The sequence below is a fragment of the Silene latifolia genome, chromosome 1 (assembly GCF_048544455.1).
Source record: "Silene latifolia isolate original U9 population chromosome 1, ASM4854445v1, whole genome shotgun sequence".
Lineage (NCBI taxonomy): Eukaryota > Viridiplantae > Streptophyta > Magnoliopsida > Caryophyllales > Caryophyllaceae > Silene > Silene latifolia.
Window position 1 is genome coordinate 18,050,668 of NC_133526.1, and position 21,164 is coordinate 18,071,831.

Sequence of the window (21,164 nt, forward strand, 5' to 3'; positions counted from 1 at the left end):
TGAAGCGCCAGATCATTAGTTGTCCATGTAATGCGCAACCAGACATGTCTACGCAGAGCACACCGCCACCCTGATTGAGCACTTACTGGGACGAAGTCAAACTGAGTTCTGTCGTAAATGTCGTCATTTTTTTTTTTAGAATTTTAAGCAATCAATCAATAATTATATAAAATGGTCGTCAGTCTGTAGTTCCCATAAAACAAGAACACGGATCACCATAATCACACGGTTTAGCAACAATGAAGTATCTGTTTACATAATCTTGAACAAACAATCCACCAAAAATGAACAATGATACAAAGTACTATGCTATACCAATGGTGTTAGCCAGAAGCTAACACTAAAATATCAACAAGAATACACTTTCTTGTTTATTTATTTTTTGGTGCAACAATTACCTTGTCGTGTTGGTCAACAAGTTATTGACCAGCAGTTTGCATTGCTTTCTTCAAAAAAGAAATAAATCATACGAATGTTTTAGTTCGGAGGGGCATATTTCAGAAATTTGACAATAGTATTACGATTGAACTCTTGGTCTTTGATGAAAAATCAAGAATTGTAAACCTTTGTCGTCGTGATCACGGTCATTGATTTGTACAGAAGTCCAGAAAACCCATGAACTCGTGATTGTGTATCATTTGAATGCTCTTCTCAGTCCCAACCACACCTAACAGAATAATCAGCAGAACTAACTTGTGAGTTGTCGAAAAAGTTAAGGATTATGATAATTTTATTAAATAGTGAAGTGACTCGTCGTTTATTCAAAAATAACGTGTAATTACCCATCGTTAAAGCACTGGCAAAGATGACGGCGGAGAGGATGAAAACAATGATAGAAGCTCTTTTCAGAAATGCAACTAGTTTCCTAACAAAGTATTGTCCCCAGAAACCAGCAAGAAGTGAAACTGACATAAGGTACAAGGCTGCATGAAAATACAAGCATATATAGTTAGCATAGACAAATTTCCCAAAAGGCCAAAACAAACGCGATTGGCAAACCATAGTGAGTCTTTTGCTCCATCGGTTATAGAAACAATGTCGACCACGACTATTTTGTGGCAAGATTACAAACGCGATTGGCAAATGTCGCACCTAATATTTCAAAGTATTGAAGTAACATAAGTGGAGCTGTTTCTATCCATGTACTCAATCATGGGGCAAGATTACAAAGGCGATTGGCAAATGTCGCATCTAATATTTCAAATCGGTGGCATTTTCTTCTCCATGAAAGTAAATTAGGTGATTCAAAAGTTTCGTGGTCCAAATACACAACTTATTCATTCATTGGTGAAAATATGCAGTGGAAATTAAAACAGGACCTACCGTGAGGAATTGGGAACCTTCCGAGAAAGTAGAATTCCACCACAGACAACGACGATGAGAACAACATAACGAAAGTTGCTGTCGCACTGGCCACCTGTCACAATACGAACATTTAGTTGGTGCTATACTGAAAGAACAAAATACGTGATACTCCGTATTAACTTTCTAATACCCGTATGGCTGCCTGATAAAATCCAATCAGCCACTGACATCGTGTAATTAGTACTCCGTAAATAATAACTCTAAATTTTGAGGAGTCTTAGGACAATGATGAAATGACCGATTGTTACCTGAGGAATTACACCAATCTCAAGAAGAAGCGGGCCGAGTATGAATCCACCACCGGAACCCAAAAGCCCGCCAACAGTGCCTCCAAGAAGACCACAAAGTGCACAAAATGAAATGGTCATAGGAGTAAACTCAATTGAAGCTCCACAAACCGACTCTGTGTTCCCGCATATCTTCCTCTTCTTCCCCTCTTTGTACAACTTTATTGCCTCGAACCCAAACAGTCCAAAAGCTACTGGAAACTAGACGAACAGGATAAAATGAAGCGCAAAATCAGTAACATTTTTCTACAACTAGCCGTCGTGTTTCCGACATATTCCAATCATATTATTAGGAATGGGCAAATTAGGACGAAAAGCACATGGTACTCAAATGCATACTTCAGTAGTTACCTGAACAAGATTAAGCACCCAATACCATGTGCTGCAGGCTGAAGCATTATTCTGTAGACATTGTCACATGTCAGTAGCTATCCAAAATACCGACATTTTATCGAAATCAGTTCAGATAGTGCGTAAAATGCATTATTTTAAAACTGGGTTCAAAATACAGCAGACAGATATTTACTATGCAACTGCTATACGTAAATGGAAATGTAGCTTACCTTGAGAACTTGAACAAGAACAAAAACAACCCACACAACGACCATCAGCAGCAATTTTTTCCAGTTAAGGTTAGCGCAAATAATTTCCTGTACAAGTTAGGATTAAAGTGATAATCGGCGACATAAAAAACTCGCATGTAACAGTACCAAGTACAAACGCTATGAAACGAAGGATAGTTTACTGAGATACTAACAATAGCAGTTTTCTCTTCTTTCGGATTTAAAGGCTCGTAGTCCGTGTCTATAAGGACTGCAATTGATTGAGCAAACAGAAAAGAACATGTTAAGGCAATAGTAAAATTAATGATGAATCTTCTAATTTGATTTATTAATTGCTTACGTTCGCCACGGGAGTTAACAAAAGTTTCCTTTTGCTTTTCAAATTCTTTCTGCAAAGTACAAGAAACTAATCACTAAAAAAAAGAGTCAAAACATAATGGCACTTAATTTACTATAAACTAATCACAATTAGCCTGGTAGAACCAAAATAATTACCTTCAAAATCGTCTCTTCCTTCCACATCATAATCCCTCTACTGAACGACCTCGATGACGTGCCTGAAAAGCGCAATTACGATTATACAAGTAATCTCTCAAGATGTTGACTACCAACTAGGCATAATCATCACAACTACCAATAAACTGCAACGATAACATTTCAATTGTAAGACACCTGAGATCCATGAAGTCTTGGCCTAGTGGTTTAACAAGAACGGTATTAAGACAATAAGACCCTGTTCTTTTGGACTAAAGCTTTTTTAATCGAGCTAAACTGAAGTGAAGAACAAAAATGAACTTGGACTTGAACTGCGCTTAACTCAACTTATAGAACCTAACCTCAACTACCCTGAATAGAATTGAACGTAGAGGGCCTAAAATGAACAGAAATTAAGTCCAAAAGAACATGACCGGTACATGTTGAATACTCGTACTAGTTTTTCTGCATCCTTGAATCTTGTTCGGTATGAAGGACACAAGGCCATTACAAATTTACAATAAAAGTGTAAGAGAAATCGAACATCGACATATTAAAACCTCAGCATAGACCCCAAATAGCATCAAAGACCGACCACATTGACAGACATGGTAAAAATGGTTAGAAAGTGAGTAAACGAACCTATGAAAAGAATAATGATGAGAATAGTGATGAGCCAATAAGGAAAGACAACCGAAAGAGCAACACCAAGGGTGATACCAAGCATAAGCATGGGCTGAAATAAGAGAGCCAAATCATAGTCCAAAATCGGCACATCCTTTGTCGGGTGTTGCACTCTTAGATTATACCATACTGATGCTCCTGATGCTGCCATTATCATACCTACCCAACAACCATATTTCGGATCCAACATAACATATTCATCATAATCATGCAATTCAAACATTAAAACTTACCAAAGTTTTGATTTTTATTTAAATTAATCAACGGATTTTCTAACGTGTTCCCTAAGGGTACGCATCAGCAACCCAAATGTGGAAATATTCCTGTGATTATTTCATTATTAATGGTACCAATGAAAACATATTTCAATATCTCAAGAGATAACCATGAGACAACTGGGTTCTTAATGTGTGCCCTTAGTATATACGTTAGAAAATCCGATATAATAGATACAACAATAAGGAAGAACTTACATTTAGAGATAGCCGCAGCTGATTTGGTATCAAAGCCAACAATCAAATTAAGCATAGGAACAAAAATGCCACCACCACCAACACCACCAACTGTCCCAAATGCTGATCCTAAGAACCCAATTATTGTTGCAACTCCAATTCTCCATCCAAATTCTAATTTCTGTAATAAACCCACAAAAACTCACATACAATCAACAAAAATAACAATATTTTCAACATAAACTATCCATGCAAAAAGTGGTGGAGCCAGGGGAGAGCTACCAGGGGCGCTCTCCTCTGGAGAATGCAAATTTCAAAGTTTTTAGTTAAAAATTTGAACTTTTATCTAGTTTCCCTTATACTATAACCCTTTCACCCCGCTAACTTCAAATTCTGACTCCGCCACTGCATATAAATGAAAATTAAACAGAGGAAATAAATAAGTGGACATACAGGCCAAACTTTCTGGTTGTTTGAGAGACTAGAATTGAGCAGAGAAGTCTCCTTTGCATGATTTTGCTGGTATTGCGTTACAAAAACAACAGAGAGAATTGCAACAGTAGAGCATGATAAAAGATATAAAACCAGACTTTTTGTTGCCATGGCTATGTTGTTAGCAGACTTTAGTCAAGGTTTTGTATAGGAAGAACCAAAACTTGTTTTTTGTGTGTGTGGGTTGAACTGTTGATGTACAAACACAAGTGTAATTATGGACATTAATCAGGTGGGGGATTATTCGATTTATGGAAGGTAACGTATCAATTTGTAACCATACCCTTTTTGTTTTGGTCGGGATTTTGTACGTTTGTTGTTGGATTTAGGATAGAGCACGAATCGGATAACTAGTTCCTTGCATTAGTTTGGATTGTATATCTATAATAATCGAGATTTTAGAATTAATATTCGTATGTGATGATGAAAATTATGAAAAATTGGGATATTTAATCTATATTTTTCAAATTAGGTTCTATATTTTATATCGAAATTTAGAGTGGATACCTATCAGCTCGGATATTCGGATTTTTTATTCGGACTTGGAAGTGATTAAATGATCTGAGTCCACTGTTCACCGTTCAATGGGTTGTTATTTAGGTCCTGCGACTGTATCATGTTATCGTATACCTTACCAATAATAAGCCTCATTTTTTTTATTCTATTTGGATTATGTTTAGTTATTCTCTTCATCTTGGTCATTTTGTTAACCTTTACTTTTACCATAAAGAACAAGTTAAGAGGAAATCATTTGTGGTTATAGTTATTGCATGATAAGTGGACAATATTACACGTGGACGCAGTGATTGAGCGAGGAGCGAAGGAGGCTAGCAGGGATGCTCGCCCTCGTTGAAGTTTGTAAATTTCGAAATTTTTAGTTAAAATTTTCGAATTTTTTCAAGAGTCCACTTATAATATTACCATTTCATCTCTACTGACTACGAATCCCGACCCCACTACTATGAACGGTAAAATTAGCTTTTCACACGTATTCATGATACGGAAAGTTTGTAACTGACAATAATTTCATCACGAGATTTGAACGGTCCTTCATGATTTGGAGGTACATATGTCCTCATACTGCAGGGCCAAGTAGAGAAATTTGAGTTGAATTCGTCGACAATAACACTATAACACTCTCATCAAGCTAGTCTCCCTTGTTACATATCCGTCACAAGTTTGTGAGGGTTAAATACTATTCATGTGAATAAATAAGATAAAACAGATTGATATTCCCTAAATACTCTGTTTTTGTCTTATCTACTAGGCACTCTGCTTTTGTCTTATCTACTACATATAAGCTTGCAACAGATATGTCCGAAATTTTTTGTGCAGTATCATATACTCCCAACCAATTTTCATAGATTTATTCAATTGCCTACTTCATAATATTATCTAGTGTAAAAAATGCAATAATACATGTATGTGATGTATCTATCATCTTATAATTAGGACAAAAATGACCCAGCATTCTTGTATTATGCGAAATATGGCATCGAATTGTCATGCATGCATCATACAAACTCAATCTCATACTATTTGGATGACAATACTTTGTTTAATTATTTTATCTAGTTTCGGTTCTTTGTATGTAGCTCGCTAACTATGAAGCAATTTGAATCCTTTTCATTTCTTTTTCTTCATTTTGTAGTATATGTATGTCTGTTTTTTTTTTCATATAGGATCTCTATAGAAAATAAAATAAACGAAAATATTTTTATTGTCTTCAATTACTAATTTAAGTGTCGGTTTTATGAGAGTATAAATAAATTTATGATTATCAAAAATCATGGGAATTGAGATGTTTTAACCAAACAACATATAGGAACTTAATTCATGGAAAATGTGAATTACTTAATGACAAACAAATAAGTGTCCACTCCCTCCTCGACCCCAGTGGTGCAGAAGGATCATGTGGAGATTATCGACATCACTGACAAGGTGGTGACCGTTGCTAAGGGCCCTTCTTCTCCAAAGAAGAGAAAAGAGCCACCATCTGCCTCCACCGTTGCCGGGGAGAAGCCTACCGGCCCTCCAACTAAGAGGGTCCAAACTGGTACGGATCTAACTTGCGGTTCGGATTTAGCCGGTTCGCTGGACATCCCTGATGACCGGCTTTCTGATGTGTCAATGCATGGTGACATGGATGCTCCGTGTAAATTTTTTGTAGATCCTCCTTCGGCAGCTGCCGTTCTTACTGAACGGCGATTAGGGAAGCAGCCTGAGAAGGCTATTGAGAAGGCGGGTGACAGAAATGTCATCGTTGACTCTTCGGCTCAGAAGACTCCTCCCTCCGAGCTTGTGGCAGAGGGTGTGAAATTATATAAGAAGATGGCCAGGTGGACCCAACAAGCCGGCTCCTACATCTTGGAGCAGGAAAAAACCATGGCCCAAGTTGCGCCTCTGATCGCAAAGCTTAAACTTGACCTCTCTGCCGCGAGGGGGGAAGCCGGGAAGGCTAAGCTGGATCTCTTTGCTGCCGAGAAGCGCGTGGCAGAAACTGAGAAACAGTTAGCGGCCGAGAGGGCCAAAGTTGAGGATGCTGATGCCGCTACTGCCAAGATGATGGAGGAGCGGGATAGGTATAAGGGCGCTTACGACGCCTCGGTTGCCAAAAAGGAAGAGGCGCTCAGGGACGTGCAGGCTGCCCTTGCGCAAAAGGAGAAGGATATTGAAATGCTCCAAGATGATCTTCTCCCTAAAATGTGCGCCCAATTCCGGGACCAGGCCGAGGAAGCGGCCAGGGAGGCAATAAAAAGACTTGTCCCCGATGGCTCTTTCCCGTGGGATAAATTTGAACAGACTTACGGACGAGATGGCCGAGGTCATGAGGCGGCGCGCGAGAAGGCGGAGGCGGCGAAGGCGGCTCGGATAGGCCGAGGCCAAGGCACTTGAAAATGTCGAGCCCTCTCTTTGAGCCGGTTCAAGATGTCTTCGCTTCTTGAGCAAAGAACGAGGCAGCATAGGGAGACGGGCGGTCGTCACCAGACTCACCTGGCGTCTCGGATAGCTTTAGCTGTTCGGGGGCCAATTATTGAGCCTTCTCTCCCTGCCATCTTTTGGCGCTTCAAATCCCAAGTCTGTAACCTTTTGTTTTTTTTTTTGTTTCCAAGCTTTTTGTAAAGCTTTGGTAGGTAGAGTTTAGGCTATCCCTAATGGGGACGGCCGTCGTCTGTACTCTCCTTGATCATTTTCAATAGAGTTTTATCCTTTTGGTCCTCGGCTCGGCCGGGACTTTGATCACGAACCTTTACTTATCCTCTTGCGTTATTAATTGAGTGCCTTCGTTTCTACCGCCGGTATGGCCGAGTCAGTTAGGATGCATATCTCAACTGCGTAACGTCTTTAGCATTTCTTCTAGCGTATCGGTCATTGTGTCCCCGTCGCTCTCGGCTAAGGCCGAGGTAATCGGGGTTATGGCTCGATAGCAATTCTTCTAGCGTATCGGTCATTGTGTCCCCGTCGCTCTCGGCTAAGGCCGAGGTAATCGGGGTTATGGCTCGATAGCAATTCTTCTAGCGTATCGGTCATTGTGTCCCCGTCGCTCTCGGCTAAGGCCGAGGTAATCGGGGTTATGGCTCGATAGCAATTCTTCTAGCATATCGGTCATTGTGTCCCCGTCGCTCTCGGCTAAGGCCGAGGTAATCGGGGTTATGGCTCGATAGCAATTCTTCTAGCGTATCGGTCATTGTGTCCTCGTCGCTCTCGGCTAAGGCCGAGGTAATCGGGGTTATGGCTCGATAGCAATTCTTCTCTTTGAGTGCCTGCCTTGTGGCAATTTTGTGGAGGGAACAAACACTTTTATTTTGGTTATGGCTGGACCGACACACTTCAAGAGTGGTCTTATTACGGATCTTCTGTACAGTTCCCCTTCGAACACCAAGTACCTGGCGGCGATCCTTTTTATTTTGGCCGAGGGATTGCGGTCCTCCGGCAATTCTCCTGTGAGTTTGTATTTCATTATCGGAGTCATCCACGTTGTCTCGGTCTCTATGTTGCCCACCATGCCGATGGTCTCAGTGATGCTCTTCACATTCCTGATATCTACCAGCACGGTTCGGCTGACATTCTTGATGGTTGAGCTGGCAAGTTTGGAGAGAGTGTCGGCCCGGTTGTTCTCGGATCTGGGAACGCATTGGATTTGGAAAGATTTCAATTTTGCTACGTCGGCTTTTACCCTTTCTAGGTACCTTACCATTCCGTCGTCCCGAGCCTCAAACTCCCCTCGATTTGGTTAGTAACCAACAAAGGTGAGTCCTCTTCAACACAATGTGTTCTCGCTCCGACCCTAGCTAGCTCGACTCCGGTTATCACCGCCTCGTATTCGGATTCGTTGTTCGAGGCCGAGAAGGTGAATTTCAAGGCGTACTCAAACTCGTCCCCGTTTGGGGTGATGATAAGGATGCGGCTCTCCGAGCCGTTCGTCGTGGAGGAGCCGTCGGTGTAAACCTCCCATATGCCTGGGTTTGGCTCTTCTTGATATGTGCATTCGGCCAGAAATCTGCAAGTGCTTGCCCCTTTATCCAAGGCCTTGGTTTGTACTGAATGCCGAAACCAGAGAGTTCCACCGCCCATTTGATGAGCCTGCCGGATTGTTCGAATTTTTCCAAAGCTTTCTCCAATGGTGATCGGTTAGGACCGTCACAAAAGGTGTGCGTCGAAGTAAGGTTTTAATTTCCTTGTGGCAACGACGACGGCGAAGGCTGCTTTTTCAATTAGTGGGTAATTTCTCTCGGCGGGCAACAGCGTATGGCTGACAAAGTAGATTGGGTGTTGCTGTTTGTCTTCTTCCCTTATGATCACGGCGCCGACCGTGGCCGAGGTTACTTGCTATGTATAGGTATAGCGTCTCCCCATGATCGGCACAGACGAGTTGGGAGAGTCGAAGATGAGCTTTCGATTGCTTGAAAGCCGTGCTCTGTTCCTCCCCCCACCAAGTCCTTATTCCCTTTCAATACTTTGAAGAATGGGGTGCTCTTGTCGGCTGACCGAGAGATGAAACGGGCGAGAGCCGCCATTCTCCCGGTCAGCATCATAACCTCTTTTCGATTCCTTGGTTCCGGCAGGTCTAGGATTGCTTGGATTTTGTCCGGATTTGCATCGATGCCTCTGGCACTGACAAGTACACCGAGGAATTTTCCCCGCCTGGGACACCAAAGTTGCATTTCATTGGGTTGAGCTTCATCTTGTATTTCCTTAGTGAACAAAATGTTTCGTGTAAATCGGCTAGGTGCTCGCTGTCAGACTTGCTTTTCACAATAGCATCGTCGACGTAAGCCTCAATGTTTCGCCCTTTTTTATCTTGGAGCACTTTGTCCACCAGTCTTGTATATGTTGCGCCGGCGTTTTTCAAACCAAACGGCATCATTTTGTACATGTATGTGCCGTTAGCGGTGATGAATGCGCATTTAGGCATGTCTTCCTCAGCCATGAATACCTGGTGGTACCCCGAGAAGGCGTCTAGCGTGCTCGCATGGTGTAGCTGCCGTGGCGTCGATTAAGCTATCTATTCGAGGCAAAGGATAACAATCTTTGGGGCATGCTTTATTAAGATTGGTAAAATCTACACACATTCTCCATGCTCCCGATGATTTCCTTACCATCACAACATTGGCTAGCCACTCAGGGTAAGTGCAAGGCATAATGAAGCCCGCCTCAAGTAGTTTATCTACCTCGGCTTTGATGGCCTCATCTTTCTCGACTGAGGAGTTCCTCATCCTTTGCTTGACGGGGCGAGCGGTGGGAAGTACGTTTAGCTTGTGAGTAATTACCTCCCGGCTCACACCCGGCATCTCGGCCGCCGAATAGGCGAAGACGTCCTTATTTTTCCTTAGCAGGTCCAGGAGTTTGGCCCTGAATTTTGGTTCCAAGTTGACACCGACGGTTACGGTGCGGCCTGGATCCATCTCCACCTCCTCTGTCTCTGCTCCTTCAACCATGCCGATGGTTCGGCCGCTCTCGGACCTGGGAGTGTGCTGTATCTGGAAGGATTTTAATTTTGAAGCGCCGGCTCTCACCTTCTCTAGATACCTTGTCGTCCTATAGTCCCGAGCTTTGTACTCTCCTTTGATCTGGTTGGTCAATAAAAGCGAATCTGTTTTCACCACGACATGCTCCGCACCGGCGGTTCTGGCTAGCTTGACTCCGGTTATTACTGCCTCGTACTTGGATTCGTTGTTTGAGGTCACGGAGGTAAGCTTTAAGGCGTGCTCAAACACGTCTCCGTTCGGGCTGAAAATAACGATGCTGGCTTTCGAGCTATCCGTCTTGGAAGGGCCGTTAGTGTGTATCTCCCATACGCCGGGATCCTTCTCGTTCTTCGAGACGAGTTTATGTGCTTCCCCCCGGTCCGAGACGTATATCAATGTCAGGGCCCGGATGGATATCACATCGTCGGCTTCGCTCAAAGTGATCCGACCTATGAGAACGTCGTAGTCAGACGTGCCGTCGATGACCACGAATTCAGACATAACATTCTTGGCTGTGCCTCCCTCGCCGAACCTCACCGTGTCCCTGACCGACCCTGGGGGTACCGCACCGCTCCAGAAAAGATGTACAACGGGTTGGTGCAGGGGCTCAGGTCTTCAATCCTCAGACCGAGGCTGAGAAAGCATTCTCTGTACATAACGTTTGTGTAGGCGCCTGTGTCAATCAAGCACCTCTCCACCAAGTGGTTGGCTATGTCCAGGCGGACTGTAAGTGGGTCGCTATGAAGAGCGATGACTCCCTCGTAGTCCTCCTGTCCGATTGTCATATCGGGGATGCTGGGAGCGGGGGTGGCTGTGTTGGGCACGAAGTTGATGGCCTGATATGGTTCATTCAGGTGCCGTTTGTGCCCATGAGCGGACCCATCGTTCCCGTCGCCCCTGTTGACAACATGGATTACTCCTATCCGTTCAAAGACGGACTTGCTATTTGACCCGCCGGCATCTGATCTTTGGCCACCGGCAACATATTTGCCGAGGCTCCCCTTCCGGATCGGTTCTTCGATGGCGTTCTTCGATGTCGGCGATCGTTGGTTAAGTGTCCGTGTGGGCCGTGGTACTCACGATCGGCTCGTGTCACCGTCGCTCCTCGGCCTAGGGGGTCTTTCCCATTTCTGGCCCTCGTTCTTGCTCAAAGCGAAGACCTCGGCGGCCGATTCGACCAGGGGGGTGTGGGCATCGTATCGTTTTTTGTAGTACGTTCCCGAGCTCCCCCCGGCGTCCGCCGAGTTCTGTTTCCAGGCAGACTTGTCCGACCGTGACCTATTATTCTCACGGCGTCTTTCATCGGATCGTGACCCGTCGTGGTCACGGCGTCTTTCATCCGGGTTGTCCTCCCGGTGGCTCTTCTTTTCTGAGTGCTCGGCCTCACTGGGGCCTACCCAGGTTTTGTGATAGTCCTCTACCTTAATGGCCTGGTCGGCCATCTTCCTGGCGGCATCCCAGCCCAGGCCTCCGCACTTGATGAGCTCATTTTTTAAGTCTCCCCTTGGGAGGCCTTTCATCAGTGCGAAGGCCGCCAGTTCGGGGTTAATTTCTCGAATCTGCTGGACCTTTCCGTCGAACCTTTTCACATAGCTTCGTAGAGACTCGCCCCCCTCCTGTTTGATAGTTAGGAGGTCGGACGTCTCCACGGCCCTCCTCTTGTTGCAAGAGTACTGGGCTAGAAAGGCGTCCCTTAGGTCGGCGTAATAGTATACCGAGCCGTCGGGAAGCCCCTTGTACCAGCTTTGAGCCATCCCATGCAGAGTTGTTGGGAAAACTCGGCACCAGACCTCATCGGGCTGCTCTCATACCGACATGTAAGACTCGAAGGCCTCAGCGTGGTCGGCTGGATCACTATCTCCCTTGTATGATAGAGGTGGTAACTTGAGCTTGGTTGGCACCTGGACTTCTAGGACGTAGGCGTTGAGGGGCTGTCTGACCACGTGTCGAACGATACGCGGCAATCGGCTCCTCGCATTCCTAATCCGGCTCCTCCCCTCGTAGCGGGAAGGACTCCTTCTTCGACTCAGACTTCTCCTCCAACTCTGCTGAGTCGGACTCCTCTGGTTCCTTTGGGGTAAGCCTCGTTCGTGTTGCGGGGACGCTGTCCTCCCACGAGTACGGGAAGGACTTAGGTCTACCACGCCCACTTTGGGCTCCCCCGGCGACTTGGCTGGGTCAGCTTCTCCTAGCGCTCCGTTCAAATTTCTCGGAGTCACATTTTGGGCCCTGGTCTCCTGGACGGTTTCCGTCGCTCTTGTCGGTGTGACAGTGTGAGCGGGCGTATTACTAATTAGGTCCAGGACCATTTTCAGTTTTGCTATGTCAACCACATGTCCCATGATGGTGACCTGGTTGGTCGGGCGGCGTGTCCGTATTATTGGCATCCCGAACTCCGGTTGGATTACTCCGCGGGTGGAGGGTCACGCGACTCGAAATTGTTGAAGGTATCCTCGTGGTAGAACGCGGTTTCGTCGGTCACGACTGCGTCTTGTTGTTTCGACATTTTCTTGGCTTTTTGGGTGGGTTTGTTTTTGTGTGTTTTTTGTTTGGGAATGAATGTGACTAGCTTCTAGTGTCGTTTTCCCACAGACGGCGCCAATTGTTCCGGGTGTAATTCCAGAGCAAGTATTGTTACCACCCGTGGCTTGTAGAATAATGTCTTGAGTTGAATCCTTCTTTCCTTAATTGTTCCTCTCGGCCTCTCCTGCAACAATGAACGAACTGAGGGCTTGGCTTGGTGCCAAGCGTACTCACTCCGACGCTCAAGTCAGTAAACTCAAAGGATTAAGTTGTGTTACTTGGCTGGATGTATATGGTAGAGAGATAAGGAGGATATTACCAGATGAATAGTGTATTTAGGTTCAGTTGTGGATCCTTTCCTCAATGAGGGTTGAGGAGTATTTATAGGCTTTCACCTTTTGTCGCGTAGTGGCCAAGTGGCCAAGTGGCTAGCAGGTGGAAAGACTGATCTACCCCTCGGCCGAGGGACCTATGGCAGGCCGGCGGGCCCTGTTGACTCACCGCCGAGGGGTCTTGGATATGAGTACGCGGGTACGTGTCCCGGCTGGCAGGTTGCCATGCCGAGACCCATGCTGACAGGCCGACAGGATGCATCGGCTAGGCTGTCTAAGGCTGTGGATATCTTTGACCTTGCTCAATATGTTGACTTGGTCAGCGGTGCAGAATATGCCCCATCAAGGTTATTTCCCATGAATTCTATATAGGAACTCAATTCATGTGAATTGTAACTTCCTACATCAATTAAATTCCTAGATGGACCAAACAACTCCTTATTCTCATTTCCCACTCAAACCCGTCTTTTAATCAATGTCTTTCCGTCTTTCAAGATCTCATTCCTCGTTTATAGGTATCTAACACATTTAGGCATGTCCGACACAGTGTCGGAAACGGAACAACTGATTAGAAGGAGTGTCCGTGCTACCTAGTCTGCCACTGGCAATGGGTAGGATCTGGATAGGATCCTATAAGATCCAGATCCGATCCATATTTACAGGATCTGAAATTCCCATATCCATATCCGGATCCGCAGGATCTAGATTTGATCAGGTTATATTCATATCCTTTTGATAATAAAAGAAAAGTCCCTCTTAAAATATGAAAATATTATTTTTTGTATTTTACTACGATGTAACATACTATTTTCCTTTATTAGATACTAATAATAAAGCTAAAGTTCTAAAAACATAAAAATAAAGTCTTATGAAATTACAATAACACTAAAAAAGTATCTTTTTTTAACCAAAAAATGTTAATCAGAAAAAAACATGGTTTGATTTATGAAAAAAATTAAAAGAACAAAGTTTATAATTTTACTATTTGTTTAGCTGAACTTATTTTTTAAGAAAATGAAATAAAAATGGATCTAAGGATAGGATCTGAATCTCGACCCTACGATCCATATCCATATCCTTATCCACTGGATCTTAAATATCGCGATCCATATCCGCTCCGTAGGATCTGAATCTCAGAATCTGGGCAGAATCTGGGCAGGATCAGGATTCTGTTGCCATCCCTAGCCACTACATACAAAATGGGAGCCAAAATTTTAAATGAAGACAAAGGTAAAAAGGCATGAAATCTTACAAGGCTTGAGAGTTGAGCCTGAGAAATCGAGCTCTATCTATTCAATCGGTTGGTGTTGCTTAAAATCATTTTAATTTAAGATCTCTCAGAGCCTTTTTTTTTTCCACCTCTATTTTAATAGGGTAGCCCTATTTCCACGGGACCAATAAACTGCTCCACTGAATTTGTTGTGATTTGGACTATAATGCCCCTAACTTTGTTTAGGTTACTTGAAGTGCAAAAGGGTATGATAGAAAAGTACCATATAAATCCAGTGACTCCATACATAATGGTCGTGGCATTATGGGGACCCTTTTAATAAGGTGTAAAAATCGTCTTAATTTAAAACGGTCTTAAATAAAAATTAGTGTTAAACAATTGGGTTATAGTTGAATCATTTGCTCAACATCAAGTAGCAAGTGGGTTAAATTGACAACCATAGTAGAGTTGCTCTAGTCGGCCAGTCACTCTATGGTCCAATGTTTTATCTCTTCATCTCATCGTATTCCTCTTTTGCCTTCATTTCCAGCCCAGCAAGGGGCTGCGAGCTGGGACCAACTAACTGAACATTAGTCAAAATGGGTTTTCTAGCCAAATATCTTGGAAGGACCATTTGAACTATTCCAAATATGCCTGGACCCAATTTGGATCGTGCATTCATGGATCTAAAGCGAGCGAATGTACTGTACCAATTAACGGAGACTAATCCAGTTGTCGGTAGGGTCAAACATCGAGTAAAAAACCATCGTCAAATCACCCATCTGCTCTGAATATTTCCTCCTGCCCTCACGCTGCGAGATTATAATAACCGCTTTAACAGAAAACTACATGTACACAGCCTTATCTTTGTGTAAATTCGACATTAACATATAACGAGCGAGGGGAGTTTGATGATACATTGGTTTGCTTAATACCGTCATCTTGCTAAACCAAATCATAGAGGACATGCCTGCCTATTAGAAACAGAAGGTACACACACATTGATGACCAAGAATGAAAAAACTGGCACAACAAAGTCGAAAAGACTAAAGCCTTCAATGTATAGTACTCTGTAAATAAATACTAGGGATAATAATTATAAAAGAATGCATACATAATTTACATGATGAAAATGCCCCACATCAGTTCAAACTCGGATACTCACAAGCTCAAAAACGAATCATCTGTGCAAAACCCGATAACAAATTCTCTACATATTTGATATAACTTGGACGTATAAAAATAAAGCAAAACTCGACAAAGCTACTTACGTGAGATTACAGAGGACATACCTAGCCAAACCCAAAACCAACAGAGACCGTCATCCTCCCATACCGCATTTACAGTGTATGCAGCAGGACAAACCCGGCGAAGAAATTCCCTGAAACTAACCATTCGGCGAAAGAGTCTCTTTTAACGCGGGTTTACACTAACATAATGTAAAACACGCCATTTACACAAATACCCCTAAAAGAGCCTTTTAATAATTACCTTTTGGGGGGCATTTGAGGTAAATAACATGTGGTTTACGAAAATGTTTATGTACAACCACCTTAAAGAAGTATTTGTGATATTCGACATGAATGTTGATTACGGCTACTTGAGAACCAGTCTTGGAGATCTGAGATCACTAGGGATGATAGATACGGAATCTACACATAATCCACCTTTGGAATGAGTGCAATCAATCTGCTTCATAGAGAATCTGATTTCCAGAGAAGGTTCCGAGTCAGTGACAATAAATTCACCTACTTTGTAATCAATCCAACACCCACGTTTCAGGTTTCCTTTCATCTCATCTTGTTCCCCATCATCATCCAAACAGCAATCCGAAGTGGCATGCTGATTATCGGAAGTAGTGAACTCAAATCGAACTGGTTTGATCTCCCACCCGTGTGTATGTTCAAAGTTGCTTACACGCCTTCCTAGTCTCTTAGAATACTTCCCCAAGTGTAGCCTAAATGAAAGTGTGTATATGTCGGGAGGAAAAGGGAATTTTACAGCTGCATCCACCTCAAACCACCATATTTGTTGCAAATAAGCCACAACTTGAAACCTAAGAAGAAGAGAAATCGTTCCAAGACATTAAGATGAAAAGCAAACATCATATAGAAATGATGGGGAGAATGACTAGATATGTACAAGCCTTGAAACATAAGAGAATCAACCTATGTTACTTAAGCTCAGTTAGTGAATCGGACATGGCTGAGTGTCCAAGTGTCAGATTCAACCATTTTACGGCAAAAACTCATATTTTCGGCCTAAATTGAAACTTTCCAAATAAAATATCCACTCTAAGCGTTGAGTTTCAAACACAGGCAGGGTCATATGATAGAGAGTTGGCTGACAGACAGAGAAACCAATATGATTTCTTTTTGGTTATGAGTTTTAACTTTTAATACCGCAACGGAATTATTATCAAAACTTTACAAGGAGCCGCATGGGAACAAATGGCTCCACATGGACCACATGCCACATACAAATATCTATTTTCAACACATGCACAATAAACTATGTGACTCATAAAATTCCTGACACTGTCAATTAACCTTACACTTAAGCTTGCCTAAACAACTAATCGAACATAAATGAATCTAAAATTTCCCTGCTAACTGCATTCATGGAAAAAGGGGGTTTAGTCATCAAATGTAATTATTGAGGAAGCCATAAGCACCACCATCATAACAAACCTAAATTGGTAGGTACTAATACAAGAGAGGTGAATAGTAATGGGTAAACTTCATTTCTTCTGAAAAGCTACAATACTTCCAGCAAAGAATAGAGAGTATCAAACCACATCCGCTTACAAAGGAAGTAGAAGGAAAGACCAAGTTAGCTAAGTTATTTTGACACATTAGTTTACGATTTTATGATTATGACTTACGTCGTTAGTTAGTTAGTTAGTCATAACTGAATCCAAGAGAGCAATGCCGGTTTTACAATTCTACGTAAATTTTTTAGAATCATCCATAAATCTAGAAAGGCCACCAAATATAAAGAGTTAACAATCAAGTCAGCTGGGTTGGTTTCAAGCCAGGATAAGGGGGTCTACTAATATCGGGTTCACACATTGTCAGGTCAAGTCCAACTCTCCAAGTGAAATCAAGTTTGGGTCAGGTTATTATTGGTCATTTAATCCCCAAAAAACTCATCATTTTCAATCCATTATCTATGTTTTCTAGGTCTTCTTTACCTTTGCAATCTTAAATGTTCACCAATCTTCGAGCTTCTTCCTTGGGCCTCATAAGTTTCATCTCACATGGCCAAACCATTTTAAAATGATCATCATTCCTCTTACATTCAATATACACAACTTCTACTTTCTCTCTTATCACCTCATTTCTCAACCGGTCCTCCTTCCTTAGGATCCAGAATTAACAACTCCTACCCCATTTTTGTTTAAGATCCCAAAATCCAACAAATCAGAAATATACAGGGGAGAGTTCCCACTGATACTGACTAGAACCTAGAACGTAATTGTATAGAATTCCAACATTTAACTGGTGAACTCCAAGTATGATTCTCAAATCAAATTTCATACCATGCGATCTAAATTCCTAACTAAGTTCATCAACTAATCTTCTCATCAATTGAAATAACCCCAATCAACAGTACATCTCACAAGTAAATTCCGTGAAAAGGGTTCACAAAAAATCCCATACAGCATAACAAAAACAGTAAATAGAGTAAATATGGAAATTTACCTGGATTCTTCAGTAGGCATCCAGTTCCAGTACCTCCTATCTTCAATCCCAGTGATTGCCATTGCCCTGGCCGAAACCGATAAGCACACCCTCCCCGTAAATCTATCCACCCACACTTGCTGTTCAACAAACAAAGCAACACACACATACACATGATCACAATCTCATTTCTCCTCCACCAAAACAAAACCAAATCAACATCATTAACTAATAAACAAATCAAATTCCAACAACATTAAAAACTACATAGAACCTACCTACATGATCTCCCTAACCAAAACTAGAAAAACCTTAACATTTCCCCCATAATACACAAAAATCAAAGAAACCCAAATTTCTCCATATAATTTAGAAACCTAAAATCACCAATTTTCTTTACAGTTACTACATTTCACAATCCCCCCAAAAAAAACCCTAGCTTAACCCCAAATGCCTAAACTAAAGACCATAATTTTTCCTAAATGCTCAAATCAAAAACCCTAAGTTACCCCCAAATCAAAAACCCCAATTTCCCCCCAAATGCCCAAATCAAAAACCCTAATTTTCCACCAAATGCCTCAATTAAAAACTCTTAACTTTCCCTCAAATGCCCGAATAAAATCCCCCAACTTTCCCCCAAATGCCCAAATTAAAAACCCTAAGTTTTCCCCCAAATGCCCAAATCAAAACCCATACTTCTCCGCAAATGCCCAAATTAAAACCCTAATTTACACCTAAGCTCAACATCAACAAACCCAAATCAATCAAATCCTTCAAATGCCCAAATTAAAAATCCTAATTTCCTTCAAAGAACTAATTAAAACCCCTAATTAAACAATCAAATCCTTTTCAAACAAAAAAAAGGTTCCAAAAAAAGAAGAAAATACCTTATTATCATCGTCAAAGGAAATGGATCTAGCAAGAAGGGCAAAAATGTCTTTTTTAGAAAGATCCTGGAAATCATCAACAAGAAGAAACTGAAGAATCTCTCTATAATTCAATGGCAACTTAGTCTCCCACACGGCATCCGAAGACGCAGCACCACGAAACGCCCTATTAAGCCGCGCAAGATTACATATCTCCGGCGGCTTAAGATACATAAACACACACGCTACACAGGCCTCTGGTATATCTCCTAAACCCGGTCCGCTTTCGATATTTCCCGCGCCGCCCTCTGATAAATTCGAGAGCGACGCTCCCATTTTGACCCACTAATTTTGATAATATGAGATGATTCTTAATATAATTATAATTATAATTATGTAATGGTGATTGAGAGAATGATTAAGAGGGGTTTTGAGAAATTCATTTGGGGATTTTATGTGATTTTGTTGGAAATTTTTGGCATTTTTTTTATTTGTAGGAAGAAAAAGGTTGGATTTTTGTTGTGGAAGTGAGCTGGGAGTTTTGGAGGAAGGGGGGAAGAGGAGGAACTCAAAGGAAGGGATAGGTGGAGTAGTTTGTTAATATTGTGTGGGGTCTATTGTACAACATTGACTCCTAATGTGGATGAGGATTGGGGAATTTTCGATTAGTCTTTTTAATACGGGATATTCGTCTTAAAATTAAAATTAAAATTAAAATAGTTAATAGAGTACTAGTTTAGACCCCGTGTATTAAATGCACGTCTTATAGAGTTATTTTTATTTCTAATAAATTACATATGTATATAATAGTGGTATTTTATTAATTGTTCATTTTTCTCGTCAATGCATTTTGCTTTGAGAAATAAAAAAAGTTGAAACTGAAAATTAATTAAGATAATTGAGTGACATGTTGAAATGTATTTTTGAAAAAAAAAATATTTTTTTTATACCGCAAATAAGCTAATGATTTAAATTTATAAATTTTCTCAATTTTTTGCCTCGAAAGTAATTAAAATGGTTTATAATTTTGTATTATACCTAATATGAGTCAAATTATTCTAAAATAATAGCATCGGTTAAATATTTAGTAATTCATAGTTTGATACAATTTTTTTTAATATTTAAATTAAAATAACATAGATTAGAGTTAGTCAAAAATATAATTTGATGAAAAGATTAATTTTAATGAAATAATAATAATTTAATGAAATAATTTATCATAATTATTAGTTTCCTTACTTAGTTAATGTATATATAATTGTTATTAGCTACTTTATTTAAAAAGATGCTTTTTGGAGAGAAAATTTGTGAGGATGCCTATTCATTTAGTAGATAGATGATTATTTTACATGGGTATATAAGATAAATTTTTTGTTCTTCTTTATATATTTTATGTGCATATTTAACTGATTTTAATTTTAATACGGATATCCTCGTCTTAGATGAAAGTTTGTGTTGTTTGTGTTGTGTGGGGTCTTGTAGAACATTAACTCAAATTTGGATGAGGATGGGGGGAATTATGGTGTGATTATAAATCAATTTGGTTGTTAGAAAATTGATGTGATATGATATTATATTGGTGTAACTTGTGAGTGTCTTCTTGTAATTTAAAGGGAGATTGGTATGGATTAGGGGGAATATAAATGAGTTGTAATTGGTTTGATTAAAGTTGGAGTTTAGTTTCATGATCTCAGGTTTCAATTAAAATCGTCAATATTTAGAGAGTCGGTTTCTCAATAAGTTATTGAGCCACCAATCTTCTGTATTCATTTATTTATTTTTCTTAACCCTTTATTGTTTGGAAAATGAAAGGGCGTCACCGGGTGACACCCAATTTGGGCGCCACCCTCTCACATGGGGTGAGAGGGGACCCCTTCAATTAAAAATAATTGTGAGAGGGTGACACCCAAATATTATTGTTAATCGTGGCATAGAATGACTCTTCTTTAATCTCGTACCTATTTACAAATTAAATGGGTGATTTTTGATGTTGACGGAGTTTGAACTCAGGTAATGACCATCAACTCTCATAACTTTACCAACTATATTAATAACATTGTCAAGTGTTATGAGTATATGTTTAACTTTAGGTATAAGGAGGACGGTTCTCCCAAAAAACGCAAAAAATTCACGTTCATTATCTATACTTTAATAAATGGAGTACATGTTATCTTTGTACTTAAATTGTACTAGTAATTATGTGTATTTTTTTTAATTTTTCTTAGAGACTTTAGTAAAAACCTAATGATTTAACCGAGCACAAG

The 21,164-nt window shown here is 41.2% G+C and overlaps 2 protein-coding genes across 2 annotated transcripts; both read right to left on the reverse strand.

Annotated features, from left to right (window-relative positions):
* Nucleotides 1–212: 212 nt before the first annotated feature.
* On the reverse strand, nt 213–4,577 carry LOC141600334 (sulfite exporter TauE/SafE family protein 4). The gene is made up of 12 exons (XM_074420558.1): nt 4,279–4,577; nt 3,847–4,006; nt 3,332–3,532; nt 2,711–2,772; nt 2,556–2,604; nt 2,410–2,465; nt 2,216–2,302; nt 2,004–2,054; nt 1,614–1,853; nt 1,324–1,417; nt 783–923; nt 213–667 (listed from the first exon to the last, which is right to left on the reverse strand). Exons 1-12 carry the CDS (start codon nt 4,426–4,428, stop codon nt 585–587), a joined length of 1,374 nt encoding a protein of 457 aa, XP_074276659.1. The 5' UTR covers nt 4,429–4,577; the 3' UTR covers nt 213–584.
* A 10,823-nt stretch (nt 4,578–15,400) lies between these two features.
* LOC141600344 (F-box protein PP2-A15) lies at nt 15,401–19,507 on the reverse strand. The gene is made up of 3 exons (XM_074420568.1): nt 18,922–19,507; nt 18,056–18,174; nt 15,401–16,407 (listed from the first exon to the last, which is right to left on the reverse strand). Exons 1-3 carry the CDS (start codon nt 19,234–19,236, stop codon nt 15,948–15,950), a joined length of 894 nt encoding a protein of 297 aa, XP_074276669.1. The 5' UTR covers nt 19,237–19,507; the 3' UTR covers nt 15,401–15,947.
* Nucleotides 19,508–21,164: the final 1,657 nt, after the last annotated feature.

Excerpts from the sequence above, each read along its gene's own strand:
- LOC141600334 (XM_074420558.1), bottom strand. The coding sequence starts at position 4,428 with ATGGCAACAAAAAGTCTGGTTTTATATCTTTTATCATGCTCTACTGTT. Across the intron at positions 2,773-3,331 it reads CATCATTATTCTTTTCATAG|GCACGTCATCGAGGTCGTTC; the intron begins GTTCGTTTACTC and ends TGCGCTTTTCAG. Across the intron at positions 2,605-2,710 it reads AGGAAGAGACGATTTTGAAG|AAAGAATTTGAAAAGCAAAA; the intron begins GTAATTATTTTG and ends TGTACTTTGCAG.
- LOC141600344 (XM_074420568.1), bottom strand. The coding sequence starts at position 19,236 with ATGGGAGCGTCGCTCTCGAATTTATCAGAGGGCGGCGCGGGAAATATC. Across the intron at positions 18,175-18,921 it reads CCTTTGACGATGATAATAAG|CAAGTGTGGGTGGATAGATT; the intron begins GTATTTTCTTCT and ends TTTGTTGAACAG. Across the intron at positions 16,408-18,055 it reads ATGCCTACTGAAGAATCCAG|GTTTCAAGTTGTGGCTTATT; the intron begins GTAAATTTCCAT and ends TCTTCTTCTTAG.